The sequence below is a fragment of the Chlorocebus sabaeus genome, chromosome 25 (genome assembly GCF_047675955.1).
Source record: "Chlorocebus sabaeus isolate Y175 chromosome 25, mChlSab1.0.hap1, whole genome shotgun sequence".
NCBI lineage: Eukaryota > Metazoa > Chordata > Mammalia > Primates > Cercopithecidae > Chlorocebus > Chlorocebus sabaeus.
The window spans coordinates 82523948-82539784 of NC_132928.1; the positions used below are offsets into that span (position 1 = coordinate 82523948).

Here is a 15837-nt window from a genome sequence, read left to right on the forward strand (position 1 = left end):
ACGCCTGGCTAATTTTGTATTTTTAGTAGAGTCAGGGTTTCACCGTGTTGGTCAGGCTGGTCTCGAACTCCCGACCTCAGGTGATCCACCCGCCTCAGCCTCCCAAAGTGGTGCTGGGATTTACAGGCATGAGCCACCATGCCCAGCCAGGAGATTTGTTTTCTAAGAGGCTGAGTGGTTTGATCAAGAGGACTTTCACGTGAAAAAAGAAGGGGGAAAAAACAATAATGGCAAGGGAGGGGGGAGTTTTAATAATGTAACAGGAAATATCAGGCAGTGATATCTTTCTGGCAGTGACACAGAAAAAGAAGCAAGAGTCAGAAGGTATCATCATTCACATTAGGAAATAACGAAATAGGAAACAATATAAATATTCCTGCATGTCTATATACAAAAATACATGATGACACAAGGCTATTAAGTCTTTGCCAGCAATGCTTTGTTGTATGATATATGCACAGCGTCGGAACATATTTGGAATATACCACGTCCTTTTCCAATTAAGTTCATGGACCTATGTATTAACTAACTTGGTAGGACAAGTTTCACAGTTTATTTTTGACCTGGAAGAACGCTTCACCAAAAAATATAAGGTATTTTATATTTTCAAGTGGGGATACATTAAAAAATGGGTCTTTTACTTATTTTTCATTAACCCAACATATTGTTTCATAAAAGTGCTACAGACCACAATGGCAGAAAGGTACACAAAGGCAAGAAATGCTAGAAGAAACAGATTTTTCAAAAAGCAATGTCAAAATGATTTTGGGAGTTTATCGAGATATATAGTAATATTTTAAAAATAAATATAATCCAGAGTTTTAGGGATGCTGTTTATGATTAAAATGTAATTATAGAATAATTCACCTACATAAAATAAAATGACCTGCTAAGAAGGGAAATAGAGGAATTTTCAGTGAGAAGGAATTATTCAGCCTTTCTCTCTCCCCTTAGAATAACTAGTCCTGGTCTGTGTCCATTGAGGCTTCTGTTCCTAAGTTCCCACTCCTGAACCTGGCCTTTTATCAAACGAAGGATGCAGTGGCCTATACACAAGATCCTTCAAAAATCCTTCCCTGGATGATTAGTCAGTTCTGGTAGTGTGTTTTGAATTTTTGTCCCTTCCAAAACTCATGTGAAAATTCCATCTCCAATGTGGCAGCATTGAGAGGGGGAGCCTTGAAGAGGTGATTGGATGATGAAGGCAGAGCCCCCATACGTGGATTAATCCATTCACAGATTCATGGATTAACAGGATAATGGATTCGTGGGTTTCATGGGAGTGGGACTGGCGGCTTTATAAGAACAGGAAGAGAGACCTGAGCTGTCATGCTCCGCCCCCTTGCCATGTGATATCCTGTGACACTTTGGGACTGTGCAGAGTCCCCACTAGGAAGATGGCCCTCAGATGCAACCCTTCAACATTGGACTTCTCAGCCTCCTTGGAAAGGCATGAATTCCTTTTCCGTATAAATCACTCCGTTTCAGGTATTCTGTTGTAAGCAACAGAAAACAAACTAACACACAGTGAAAGCCTCCTCGGCTCAGCACAGGTTGCTCAAGCTGTGTTCCTGGAGCTTCTGCAGCTGGCACCACCCTGCACGTGAGTCAGTCTCCTGAGTCCCTCCCCTGCTGCCTGGGGGTTTCCTTCCCGGAAAGATGCCACAGACGGGGCAGGTATGGCAACATGGGCACGCAACACATTTAGATTCTTTATAATGACTCTAACTGAAGCCAAAGGATCTATGGCAAGTCTGTTTTCTCCGAAAATTCCTTGACAGTACAGGTCCATACAACTCTACGCACAACAAAACTCTGTCCGTCTTGTGATCTCCTCCTTTGCTTTTTGTACAAATATCTTCCAAACTTTTCCCAGAGGTCTGTCAAAGTAGAGCTGGACACATCTGTTCCCTGTCCCTGGTTACTATTTACTTCCTCTGCTCTTTCACATCACAGTTTCATTAACCCGAGGAGGGAACCCACAGCCAAGGCAACCAGCCAGGGGCGTACACACAGCCGAGTATCAAGTGGGCCTTCTGCTCCATTTAGTCAGACTGCGTTTTTGGCTCCACTCATACTTGTGGTTACCAGAATATAAATGGTAAGCCACCTTTTCCTCCTAATCTTTTTTCTTATTTTTAAAATTAATTTTTTATTTCCATTTTTACCATGTAATATATGCATGTAAAACTCCTCCTCATCTTGATGGCCTATGCATATTACTCTGAACTCAGTCGTGTAACATGTTACATTTTTTTCTGGAATGCATTTTAGCCTAAAATTTTATTACTCCCAACAATTGTCCTTCAACCTGGCTGGGGCACTGGCACACTGATGAATGACCTCTAAACATTCCTCTCATTGTTGCAGCCCTCATTATTAATTCATATTCCTGGGAGAGAACTTGGATTGGTAGAGTTGCCCTGCCACCACCTCAATTATGTCCTGGGGTTGGGAGCAAAAGAATCTGTGCCTGTCAGCTTCTGGAATGAAAGGTGGGGACTTGGAATTACCATCACTCTGATGATATCCAAGAGGAATCAGCATTCTATTAAAAATGATGATGGACTCTGGACAGACAGAAAAAAAAAAGACAAATATCCACAAACATTGCTCTCAGGAAGAGGTGCTACTGGAATTCTTTAATTAAAGTTATACTGTGTAATTAGCTACAGACTTTGATGACTATTTCATCTCCTAGAATAAATGAAGAATACAGTCATACATCACTTAACAATGGGAACATGTTCTGAGAAATGCTTTGTTAGGCAATTCTGTCATTATGCAAACATCATAGAGGGTACTTACACAAACGTAGGCAGTGTAGCCTACTATATAACTAGGCTATGATAGAGCCTGTTGCTCCCAGGCTGCAAACATGAACAGCACGTTACTATACTGAATAATGTCAGGAAATGGTAAGTATTTGTGCAATAGGAATTTTTCAGCTCCATTGTAATCTTATGGGACCACTATTGTATATGTGTTCTGTCAGTGACCGAAACATTGCTATGCAGCACACGACTGTAGTTGATTACTGGAATGGAAGTAATAGTAGGTAGGATATGTCTGTATCCTCACATTTCATGATATCCAGGTAAGTAAGGGCAGGCATAATCAGAATTGTACCTCGCATCTGAATAAAACAGTTTTCAAAAATTTCAGGCCAAGTATTGTAGCTCATACCTGTAATCCCAGCACTTTGGGAGGCTGAGGTGGTAGGATTGCTTAAGTCCAGAAGTTCGAGAGAAATCTGGGCAATATAGTGAGACACCCATCTCCTTTAAAAAAACAAAACAAAACAAAACAAAGGTAAAAAATTAGCCAAGCATGGTGGCACATGCCTATAGTCCCAGCTTCTAGGGAGGCTGAGGCAGGAAGATTGCTTGAGCCTGGGAGATCAAAGCTTCAGGGATCTGTGATCATGCCACTGAACTCCAGCCTGGGTGACAGAGCGAGACTCCATCCCTAAAAACAAAACAAAACACACATTAATTCAATAAATGTATCTTGACTACTGTGTTCCAGACTGAGGATACAGCAGTATGCAGTAGGCTTCCCTCTAGAGCTTATCATTATTGCCATCTAATCATGATAACATTTTCATCCACGGAGTTGCCATGAGGAAGTCTCTTTGAGACTATGCAAGAGCTGATTCATCACAAAGCTCTATTGACTAGAAAGTTGTTCGTGAAGGAGGAATGTTTCAAGATATGTAGAAAAAAGAAAAATACCATTGTCTTAGTACATGTTGTACTGCTATAACAGAATGCCAGAGGCTGGGCAATCTATAATAAATAGAAATTGATTGGTTCATGATTCTGGAGGGTGGGAAGTCCAAGATCAGGGAGCTGGCATCTGGTGAGGGCCTTCCTGCTGCATCATCAGATGGCAGAAGGCAAAAGGAGAGAGAGGGTGAGGGCGAGTGAGAGGCCAGGCAAGGGGGGCTGAACTCATTCCTTTTATAAGCAACCCACTCCACGATAACAGCATTAACTCATTGATGAAGGTAGTGCTCCTGTGATCCAAACCCCTGGTGGGCCCCGTTAGACCTCACTTCCCATCTCAACTTTTGGGATCAAGTTTCCAACACGTGAGCTTTGAGGGATGCATCCAAACCATGCAACCTTGAAGGATGTTGATAGACAAAAGCTCAGACACATCCAAAGTAATGACCTTGTAAGGCTTCCTGTTTCCTTCAGATGAGAAGCTTTCAGAGAGCAAGAATGGTAGAGGAAGAGTCCTTTAAGTAGAATGTGAAAACATACAGGATCTAAAAGAACCCAGAAGCAGTGCCATGTAATAGTAGGATCAGGTATCTGCAAGTTTTAATAATCATTTGCTTTCATTGTGTTTGTTTTAACAGAGTAACCTTTAAAAATACAGGCTTGTTTCATCTGTGTTTTTTCAAAGGCAGGCAGGAGACAGTTTGTATCTTGAGACCCATAGAAAGACATGGTAGTGGTAATGGGGCTAAATGTAGATCCTAGGGGAAGATAAAAACCCAAGGATGTACCATCTTGACTGTTGTGTCTGTATCTTGTGATCAAAATTGTTTCTGTCCCCACTTAAGCATCTTTGGAGCATTTTGTATTTTGTCGATTTAGGAAAATAATATGCTTACATATTCTCAACAGTCTAATTTAATTGTTTATAAATACATTTACTTTCACTAAGCATCACTTTTTATCAAATTTTAACCCAGTGTAGCTCTTAAAGGGCTATATAGAGCACTGCAGTGGTAAAATAGAAGGGAATAGCCATTACATCTCTAAATAATTTTTCAAGATAAATGAGACTATAATTTTGCTTATCAGAGTCATAAAATGACCTTAAAATTTTTGTCTTTGTTTCTTGTTCAGAACTATATACACTGTTTTTCTTATACTATGGGAAAACCAGGAGACTTAAATCAACCATACGAGATTATCAACAGTTCTAATGGTAACCATATATTTTGGCCCCTGGGCCATTCTGGAATGTATGTATTTCGTGTGAAGATCCTGGATCCAAACTATAGGTGAATATATGTGTTACTGTAATAGTGTTAGCATTAGTTCTTCAAAATGAAATCTTCATTTTTTTAATTTGATGCATCCTATACATTCAATCATTGTTATTCTTGTTATTTACATATTTGCTTTTTCATTTTGTAGCAATCACATGAAACATTCTATGTGGGTAGAAGATTTTATGTTAAGTGTTAATTAAATTAATCAATTTACAGTTACATTCTGAGGACTTTCCTGGGTTCAGTTGCCATGAAAGATCCAAATATAAGCATAGTCTCATCCTTCAAGGTATTTACAATTAAGCTGCCTGGAGAAGGAGGAGTGGGGGGAGGGGTGCACATAAAAGCCAAGAAAAGTTAAATCAGAGCAAAATACAGGAGATATTTTTCAAATATAATTATTTGCATTATTGACAGCACAATAGTAATTCAGAGATGGGAAAGATTAATGCTATTTTGAGCAGTAAAAGAAAACTTTCTGGAGAACACAGAACATCAGTAGAATTTACATTGCCACAAGACTAGGACAGACGCTTCCCGTAAAAGAAATCACACTGATAACGGAATGCAGCTAAATGTTAGCAAAAGGTTAGCATATTGTCTATGGCCTGTGGAGTCACGAAGGAAGGCAAAAAGTGCCCTAAATGAGGAAGGTAGAAAACAAAGGAGGGAGACAAACTTACAACAATTCATAATGTTTAAGTAAATTTCAGCGCATGTCCTAGAGACCCTCATTAGTGTCTTCACAAGGAAAGCAGTGTGATGAAAGCATAGTTCAAGGGAAATTAGCCTCAGAATAGCATAAAGAATGGTACGGAAGAAAAACAGGCCAGGCGCGGTGGCTCACATCTGTAATCCCAGCACTCTGGGAGGCCGAGGCGGGAGGATCACCTGAGGTTGGGAATTCGAGACTAGCTTGACCAACATGGAGAAACCCTGTCTCCACTAAAATACAAAATTAGCCGGGCATGGTGGCACATGCCTGTAATCCCAGCTACTCGGAAGGATGAGGCAGGAGAATCGCTTGAGCCCGGGAGCCAGAGGTTGCGATGAGCTGAGATTGCGCCATTGCACTCCAGGCTGGGCAACAAGAGCGAAACTTCCTCTCAAAAAAATAAAAGTAAAATAAAAGTAAAAATAAACTCTACATGGATAATGGAGAAGAGTGACGTTAACAAGGAAAGAGGTCAAAGGAAGGCAGAGTGGCAGTAAGAATGGAAAGAAGGGAAAAAAGAGTCTGATGGCGAGAGATTATATCAACCTAACGTGGCAAGTAAAGAAGTACTCCATATAGTTTCATGTTTTCTAGACCAGGTGATTAAAATAATGGTATTTCCTTTGACCACAATAGGTAATGGGGTGGTTTTTCTTTGGGTGAGGTGTTGAGATAAGAGTTCTGACTTTGAATTTGAGGGGACAGTGAGATATCTAGGTGAAGATGTCCTATCAACAGTTAAGATTTCTAATCTGGGCCCGGAGTGGAAAGGAAGAGCTGATGATAAAAAGTTAACAATACAGATGTGGGTACCTTCTATGGGGATTCAAGGAGCGTACATAAGTTAGCTGACTGATTATAAATAGAGAATGGAAGGGCTTTAGGGGATACCCACTGTTAAGGAATTTGGGGTGATGAGGAAGGGGCAGACCAGTGAGTTATTCAAATAAAAGAAAAATGAGGACAAAAATAGAAAGGTAATTTTTTAAAATGCAGTAAAACAGGATATTTAAAGGTGACTGTCACTAACAGAGATGTCCCAAACATGTTCTAAAACCATGATTATCAATGCAGGATTTGAAAAGAGGGTGTCTCAAAACTGGTTATTTCCACTATTAGCCTCTAAGCTATTCAAAGGCACCTTCGAAAGAAGGCTGGGAGTTCATAAGAAAGGCTAACAGAGAGGATTTCTTCCAGGAGCCTTTTCCGAATGCCATGGGGACAAGAATGCTTCCCCACAAGTAAGAGGGGGCTTCAGAAAACTACTCAGGGAAACTCACATGGGCCTCCTGGTTTGGGGATGGGGGAACAAGTATTATGCCTAATTCTCATCTAGAAAGTTGGACGGTAAGAGGATGCCTACCGGTGCACTGACAATAGGAGACATTAAATGGGTCTAAAAAACTGATATTTTAGAGTGATATGAGGTATCATCCATAAGGAAGATAAAATATTCATGAATTTTATGTACCCAACAAAAAGCCAGACAATACATGAGACTAAAACTATTAGAAACAGGGTAAGAATATGACAAAAACACAGTTTTATTAGGAGACTTTAATATATCTTTCTCAGAATTTGATAGATCAAGTAGTCATAAAATAGATAAGCAAGTGGAGAATGTGAATAAAATTATTAATTAACCCAAGTCAAGAGATAAGTAAAGTGGAGTCTTGGCTTATCTAGGAATTAGGATCTAAAGTCAGTTTGTAAGGATAATATTGTATGTGGCCAAAATTACTTTTGATTTCTTATAAACGGTGTCATACTAGAAACTGAAATAGCATCTCTCAGTGAGTCCAGTAGAGCCAGTAGTTCCACCAACATTTCAACAGATCTTTCGTTTTGTCCCAGTTGAAATACTTGATCCACATTTTAAGCCATGTGGTAGAAAAAATGGGTGCTGTTTGTCTTTTAACACTAGAATCATCTTTGTTGTGTAAGATGTTCACATGTGAAAGGCTCAGCAGAACTAAGACCAACTATGAAAAGGGAAGATTCCAGTTTCCCATCTCTCATTCACTTCAGAATAGAAGCACACTGAGTGGGTAGTGGGGAGGATCTGCCGCATCTTACAATTCCTACAGAGCACACACATTCTCTCCCAGTGCCTGGGGAGACACTGTAAGTGACAATAATCTTATGGTGAACCAAAAATAAAATTTTAACAAGTGAAAGAACATCATTTTATAGACTACAATTCAGGCTAGAAACTAAAAAATATAAATAGCATTCTATTTCTTACAATATGACAGATATAGTGTTCAGGGAAAGCCTTTCCTGCACAGTACATTTAACACGCATACACCTTTTAAATGCATGGCCACATGGATGGGAAACTGAGGGAATTATTTGTAGGCCAGAAATTCCGAAAAAGTGCAAATTCCTTACATCCTGTTGGAGTTATCTAAAGACACTCTATCCTCCCTAGGGTTATCTGCGTATCCCTGGTGACCTGGATCACAAGGCAACATGTAGGAGAAAGGAGAACAAGTGTGGGGCCCTAGTAGAGATGGAGAGTAGATCAAAGAACCTAAGGCTTTGAAGGGCAGAATCCTTAGGGAAGATGGCAAGAATACATGCCTGAATCAATCCTGGCTCCAGATTTAAAAAAATAAAATAAAATTATTCCCTAAGAGTTTTAACTACAAATGTACACTGAATAGATTTAAGCCTGGATTTCATATTAGCTGACTGTCCAAAAAGAATAATCTAGTCACAAATTTAAAGTGGCCCCAGCCTATGAGTGCCTCCAATATGCTCAGCAGAAGCAAATGTACCCCCCCTCTGGAGGACTGTGCTTTAAGCTCAAGCCTCAGAAAATTCCCAAAGGAAAAGCACCAACCAACAAAACATAAGAGAAGAAGAAATCATGAACAAGGGTCAACAGAAACAACAATCCACAAAATCAACCTACAAAGTTTCCAATATTGGGTTTATTACATACAGAATACAAAATATGTAAGCTTAAATGCTGAAATGTATTTATAAGAGAGCTCTGAAAGTACGATGAGAGTCAGTGCGGCGGGGCGCGCAAGCGGCGCGGGCGCGGGGCAGCGGAACCCGGAGAAGCTGAGGGGGCGGTAGCGGCGGCGGCGGCGGCGGCAGCGGCGGCGGCGACGACGACGACGACGACTCCCCCGCGTGTGCCCAGCCTCCTCCCGCCGCAGCTGCCCTTTTCCTCCCTCCCTTACGTCCCCGAGTGCGACAGTACCGCCTCCTTCCCAGCCGCGCGGCTTCCTCCAGACCTCTCGGCGCGGGTGAGCCCTATTCCCGGAGGCAGGTGGTGCTGACCCTGTAACCCAAAGGAGGAAACGGCTGGCTAAGCTCAGCATTGTTACTGGTAGGCACCATGTCCTTGAAGATGCAGGCAAGCAACGTAACCAACAAGAATGACCCCAAGTCCATCAACTCTCGAGTGTTCATTGGAAACCTCAACACAGCTCTGGTGAAGAAGTCAGATGTGGAGACCATCTTCTCTAAGTATGGCCGTGTGGCCGGCTGTTCTGTGCACAAGGGCTATGCCTTTGTTCAGTACTCCAACGAGCGCCATGCCCGGGCAGCTGTGCTGGGAGAGAATGGGCGGGTGCTGGCCGGGCAGACCCTGGACATCAACATGGCTGGAGAGCCTAAGCCTGACAGACCCAAGGGGCTAAAGAGAGCAGCATCTGCCATATACAGGCTCTTCGACTACCGGGGCCGTCTGTCGCCGGTGCCAGTACCCAGGGCAGTCCCTGTGAAGCGACCCCGGGTCACAGTCCCTTTGGTCCGGCGTGTCAAAACTAACATACCTGTCAAGCTCTTTGCCCGCTCCACAGCCATCACCACCAGCTCAGCCAAGATCAAATTAAAGAGCAGTGAGCTGCAGGCCATCAAGACGGAGCTGACACAGATCAAGTCCAATATCGATGCCCTGCTGAGCCGCTTGGAGCAGATCGCTGCGGAGCAAAAGGCCAATCCAGATGGCAAGAAGAAGGGTGATGGAGGTGGTGCCAGCAGCGGTGGCGGTGGTGGTGGCAGTGGCGGCAGCGGCGGCGGTGGTGGCGGTGGCGGCGGCGGCGGTGGCGGTGGCGGCGGTGGTGGCAGTAGCGGCAGCCGGGCACCAGCCCCCCAAGAGAACACGACTTCTGAGGCAGGCCTGCCCCAGGGAGAAGCACGGACCCGAGACGACGGCGATGAGGAGGGGCTGCTGACACACAGCGAGGAAGAGCTGGAACACAGCCAGGACACAGACGCGGATGATGGGGCCTTGCAGTAAGCAGCCTGACAGGAGCAATGGCCACCAGCAGGTGAAGGGCATCGCTGCCCCAGGCCTCAAGCCGGGCACCCAACCCTGGATGCCACCCCCCAGCGGGTACCAGAGGAAAGCTGGCAGCAGGTGTCTCCTCCCCCAACGCATCCCAGCCAGTGCCATGTCCTCTGCAGGTGGAGTTACTGGCCTACTCCTTCCCCATGAGCCCTCCCTGTCTGCACTGCCCAGGCCAGAGGGTAGAGCACAGGAGTTTCCCCACACTGCCTCCCCTCCCCAGGACACTCCTAGGCTTGGGTTTTTTCTATAGGTTTGGCGGGGGGCCACAGGGAGGGGACCCTGACAATAAAGAGATTGGATCCCAAAAAAAAAAAAAGAAAGTACGATGAAAGAAGAAACTATCCAAGCTGACCAGAAGACCTGGAAAGAAACAGAGAAAATTTCTAAAAACGAAAAATATAATCAACTTAACTAAAAACTCAATACACAGATTAAACAAAAGATGACATTCACGAAAAGAAAATTAGTCAATGGAAAGAACAAATGTCCTCAACAGTCCACATCCTCATTTACTTTTCCAAAAAACTTCAACTTCCAAATATCTCCACCTACCATAGTGTCATTAACCCTACATGGTCACAAATGTACTTATTAGCCCCGCAAAAGAGAACAAACTGAAGCCTCACAGCTAGCCCCAAGTCCAAAGTCTGAATGATACCCAGGCCTCCTTTAATTTTGTCATGATCCTGCCTTCCTATTCTGTACCTTGTGGCCTTTATGGTGGCAGAGTTTACCACTACCAACACACCTTCCATAAAAGAGTAGGGGAAATGGGACAAAGAAAGATCAGTTCAAATAGATGACAGCTAGGTAGAAAATAAGTACAGATACTGTATTCCTAGTATCTACATGTGATCATGAAGCTATAGTTAGTATTTTTTATTTTCTCCATTTTCTAACCTATGTTCACTATGTCTTTAGCCAGTATTTCAGGTTTATTTCCTAGTAGAATAACCTTAATTTTCTCTGTGTGTGTGTTTTGTTTTGTTTTGTTTGTTTGTTTTGTTTTGAGACAGGGTCTCACTCTGTCACCCAGGCTGGAGTGCAGTGGCGCGATCTCAGTTCACTGCAACCTCCACCTCCCGGGTTCAAGAGATTCTCCTGCTTCAGCCTCCTGAGTAGCTGGGATTACAGACATGTGCCACCACGCCTGGCTAATTTTTGTATTTTTAGTAGAGACGGGGTTTCACCATGTTGGCCAGGCTGTCAATTTTCACTACTAAGGAATCTGAGCTCTTAGCAGTCCTTATCTTTACATTCCTGGGGCTATAAGTGAAATCGTGAAATTCCACTCCCAGTTCCATCGCTTGGTTCTGAGATTCCCGTATTCTGGCTGTGGGAGAAACACCTCCAGATCTTACTCACTGACAAAAGTATGTACTTCATCGAAAGAGAATTCCCCAACTTCACAGATAACCTTTCCCGCTGGCTTCACAGCTTTACAATATAATCATCCATACCAGAGCACTTCTGCGAGTAAAATAAAACTTTATTAACATTTACACCCAAGCAGCAGGTGTAATACCAAAAGTGTCCTAGGTAGCCAGTAATTATGGTTACCCTCATAATAAATAGCAGCCTTAAAAGTCCACGCTACTATTCTGTGAGGCCAGTGAATTACATGTGTATCAGCCCTTTGCCTTATTTTTTTTTTTTTTTTTTTTTTTTTTTTTTTTTGAGACTGAGTCTTGCTCTGTCACCCAGGCTGAAGTGCAGTACAGTGGCATGATTTCAGTTCACTGCAACCTCCACCTCCCAGATTCAAGCTATTCTCATGCCTCAGCCTCCCAAGTAGCTGAGACTACAGGCACCCACCACCACGCCTGTTTAATTTGTGTATTTTTAGTATAGATGAGGTTTTGCCATGCTGGCCAGGCTGGTCTCGAACTCCTGACCTCGGGTGATCTGCCCACCTTGGCCTCCCAGAGTGCTAGGATTACAGGTGTGAGCCACCACCTCGCTGCCTTCTTTTGCTATAAAATGAGTTCCTTGGCTAGGAGCAATCTTGTGGGGATAACATGAAAATACACACGACACTCGTTATATCCCTGTGTGGTGGTGCAGGCAGAGGCTTTGTAGAAAAGGCAAATTCAAATCCCAAAATTGTCACAGAAAGAATAAATCACTGTCCCCTCCATGCCATAATCCACCTGGCTCCAGATGGCTGTCGGATACCTCTGGATTCACACACACATACAAGGCTTTGGCTAGTTGCTGCCACTGCCAAATACAGGCACACCCCAGAGATACTGTAGGTTTAGTTCCAGACCCCCGCAGTAAAGCGAGTCATGTGAATTTTTTGGTTTCCCAATGCGTACAAATCTTATGTTTACACTATACTGTAGCCTATTAAGTGTGCAACAGCATTGCACATTGTCTAAAAAATATATAACTAGCTTAATTTTAAAAATACTTTGTTGCTAAAAAATGCCAACAATCATCTGCGCTTTTAGCAAGTCATAATCTTTTTGTTGGTGAAGGTCTTGCCTCAGTGTTGATGGATGCTGACTAATTGGGGTGGTGGTTGCTGAAGGTTGGGGTGGCTGTGGCAGTTTCTTAAAATAAGGCAACAGTGAACTTTGCTGCAACTATTCCTTTCATGAAAGATTTCAATGTAGCATGCCATGCTGTTGGGCAGCATTTTACGCACAGTGGAACTTTCCAAACTGGAGTCAGTCGTCTCAAATCTTGCCACTGCTTTATCAACTAAATGTATGTAATATGATAAACACTGTTATTTCAACAGTATTTACAGCAACTTCACCGGGAGTAGATCTGATCTCAAGAAAGCACCACTGGGTGCGGTGGCTCATGCCTGTAATCCTAGCACTTTGGGAGGCACAGGCAGGTGGATCACTTGAAGTCAGGAGTTCGAGACCAGCCTGGATGGCGAAAATCCGTCTCTGCTAAAAATACCAAAAATTAGCCAGGTTTGGTGGTGGGTGCCTGTAATCCCAGCTACTTGGGAGGCTGAGGCAGGAGAATTGCTTGAACCCGGAGGCAGAGGTTGCAGTGAGCCGAGATTGTGCCATTGCACTCTGGCCTGGGTGACAGAGCAAGAGTCCATCAAAGAAAAAGAAAAAAAAAAGAAAGAAAGAAACCACTTTCTTTGCTCATTTATGAGAAGCAAAGCACTATCATCCATTCAAGTTTTATCATGACATTGCGACAATTCAGTTCCATCTTCAGACTCCACTTCTAATTCTACATCTCTTGCTATTTCTGCCACATCTACAGTGATTTCCTCCACTGGAGTCTTGAGTCCCTCAAAGCCATCATGAGGGTTAGAGTCAACTTCTTCCAAACTCCTGCTAATGTTGATATTTTTACCTTCTCCCATGATCATGAATGTTCTCAGTGGCATCTAGAATGGTAAATACTTTCCAGGTTTTCAATTTATTTTGTCCACATACATCAGAGGATTTACTATCCATGGCAGCTATAGACTTATGAGATGTAATTCTTAAGTAGTAAGACTTGGAAGTCAAACTTACTCATTGATCATGGGCTGCGGAATGAATATTGTGTTAGTAGGCATAATAGGCATGAAAACAACATTGATCTCCTTGAACATCTCCATCTGAGCTCTTGGGTGACCAGGTGCATTGTCAATGAGTAGTAATATTTTGCTTTGGGGGGGGGTTATTTTTATTATTATTATTTTTTTTTTTTTTTAGACAGAGTCTCACTCTGTTGCCAGGCTGGAGTGCAGTGGCGCGATCTCGGCTCACTGCAACCTCCACCTCCAGGGTTCAAGCGATTCTCCTGCCTCAGCCTCCCGAGTAGCTGGGACTACAGGCATGTGCCACCACACCCAGCTAATTTTTGTATTTTTAGTAGAGACGGGGTTTCACCATGTTGGCCAGGATGGTCTCGATCTCTTGACCTTGTGATCCACCCGCTTTGGCCTTCCAAAGTGCTGGGATTACAGGTATGAGCCACCGTACCTGGCCTATTTTTTTTTTTTTTTTAATTTTACTTTTTAAAATAAGAGAGAGGATCTGGTTCTGTTGCCCAATCTGGTTTCAAACTCCTGGGCTCAAGCAATCCTCCTGCCTCAGCCTCCCAAAGTGCTGGGATTACAGGTGTGAGTCACCATGCCCGGCCAAGTAGTAATATTTTGAGAGGAATCTTTTTTTTTTTTTTTTTGTCCTGAGAGTAGGTCTCAGCAGTGGGCTTAAAATAGTGAGTAAAGCATTCTGTAAACAGACATGCTGTCATCCAGGCTTTGTTATTCCACTTAAAGAGCACAGGCAGAGTAGACTTACCATAATTCTGAAGGGCCCTAAAATTTTTGGAATGGTAAATGAGTGCTGGCTTTAACTTAAAATCATCAGCTACATTAGCCTCTAACAAGAAAGTCAGCTTATCCTTTGAAGCTCTGAAGCCAGGTACTGATTTCTCTTCTCTAGCTGTGAAAGTTCTAGGTGAGGCCGGGCATGGTGGCTCACACCTGTAATCCCAGCACTTTGGGAGGCCGAGGTGGGTGATCACCTGAGGTCAGGAGTTAGAGGCCAGCCTGACCAACATTGTGAAACCATATCTCTACTAAAAATACAAAATTAGCCAGGTGTGGTGGTGGGTGCCTGTAATCCCAGCTACCTGGGAGGCTGAGGCAGGAGACTCGCTTGAATCCAGGAGGTAGAGGTTGCAGTGAGCCAAGATCACGCCACTGCACTCTAGCCTGGGCAACAAGAGCAACATTCCACCTCAAAAAAAACAAAAACAAAAACAAAAAAAGAAAGTCCTAGATGGCATCTTCTTCCAACAGAAGTCTGCTTCATCCACACTGAAAATCTGTTGTGGAGGGTAGCCACCTTCATCAATCATCTTAGCTAGATCTTCTGGATCATTGCTGCAGCCCCTCCATCAGCACCTGCTGCTTCGCCATGTAATTTTATGTTATGCAGATGGCTTCTTTCCTTAAACCTCATAAACCAACCTCTTCTAGCTTCAAACCTTCTTTCTGCAGCTTCTTCACTTCTCTCAGCCTTCTAGAATTGAAGAGAGCTAGGACCTTGCTCTAAATTAGGCTTTGATTTAAGAGATGTTGTGGCTGGTTTGATTATCTGTCCAGACCATTCAAACTTTCTCTATATCAGTAATAAGGCTGTTTCACTGTCTTACCATTCATGTGTTCACTAGAGTAGCACTTTTAATTTTCCTGCAGAAACTTTGCATTCACGATGTGGCTGTTGGTGCCAGAGGCCAAGCTTTCAGCCTGTCTCAGCTTTCAACATGCCTTCCTCACGAAGCTTAATCATTTCTAGCTTTTGATTTAGAGTGAGAGACATGTGCCTCTTCCTTTTACTTGAACACGTAGAGGCTATTTTAAGGTTATTCACTGGCCTAATTTCAATATTGCCATGTCTCAGGGAGTAGGGAGGCTGATTGGAGAGAGGGGGGCTGGGGGTCAGCGAGCAGTCAGAGCGTACATAACATTGATTAAGCCCACTATCGTATATGGTCACAGTTCATGGTGCACCAGGACACTTTCAGTAGTAACATCAGAGATCACTGACCACACATCCTATAACAGATAGAATAATAATGAAAAAGGCTGACACTTTGGGAGGCCAAAGCGAGATAATAGCTTGAAGCCAGGAGTTCAAGACCCACCTGGGCAACATAGTGAGATCCCATCACTACAACATTTTTTAAAAAAAATATTATCTGAGCATGGTGGCATGTGTCTGTAGTCCTACCTACTCAGAAGGCTGAGAGGGACAATCACTTGAGCCCAGAAGGTCAAGGCTGCAGAGAGCTGTGACTGTGCCACTGCACTCCAGCCTGATGACAGAG

The 15837-nt window shown here is 43.2% G+C and overlaps 1 protein-coding gene and 1 pseudogene across 15 annotated transcripts in view; both read left to right on the top strand.

The window, feature by feature from the left end:
* CATSPERE (catsper channel auxiliary subunit epsilon) overlaps positions 1-15837 on the top strand; it is a 178293-nt gene that overhangs the window by 149775 nt on the left and 12681 nt on the right. For 13 of the 15 annotated variants that reach the window (XM_073011892.1, XM_073011894.1, XM_073011893.1 and 10 more), the window contains one exon: positions 4863-5020. The exons of the other annotated variants lie outside the window; for them this stretch is intronic. In XM_073011892.1, the coding sequence (XP_072867993.1) occupies positions 4863-5020 (158 nt within the window). The remainder of the gene's footprint in view (positions 1-4862; positions 5021-15837) is intronic. 15 annotated transcript variants of the gene reach the window in all.
* LOC103230884 (RNA-binding protein Raly pseudogene) lies at positions 8742-10355 on the top strand (annotated as a pseudogene).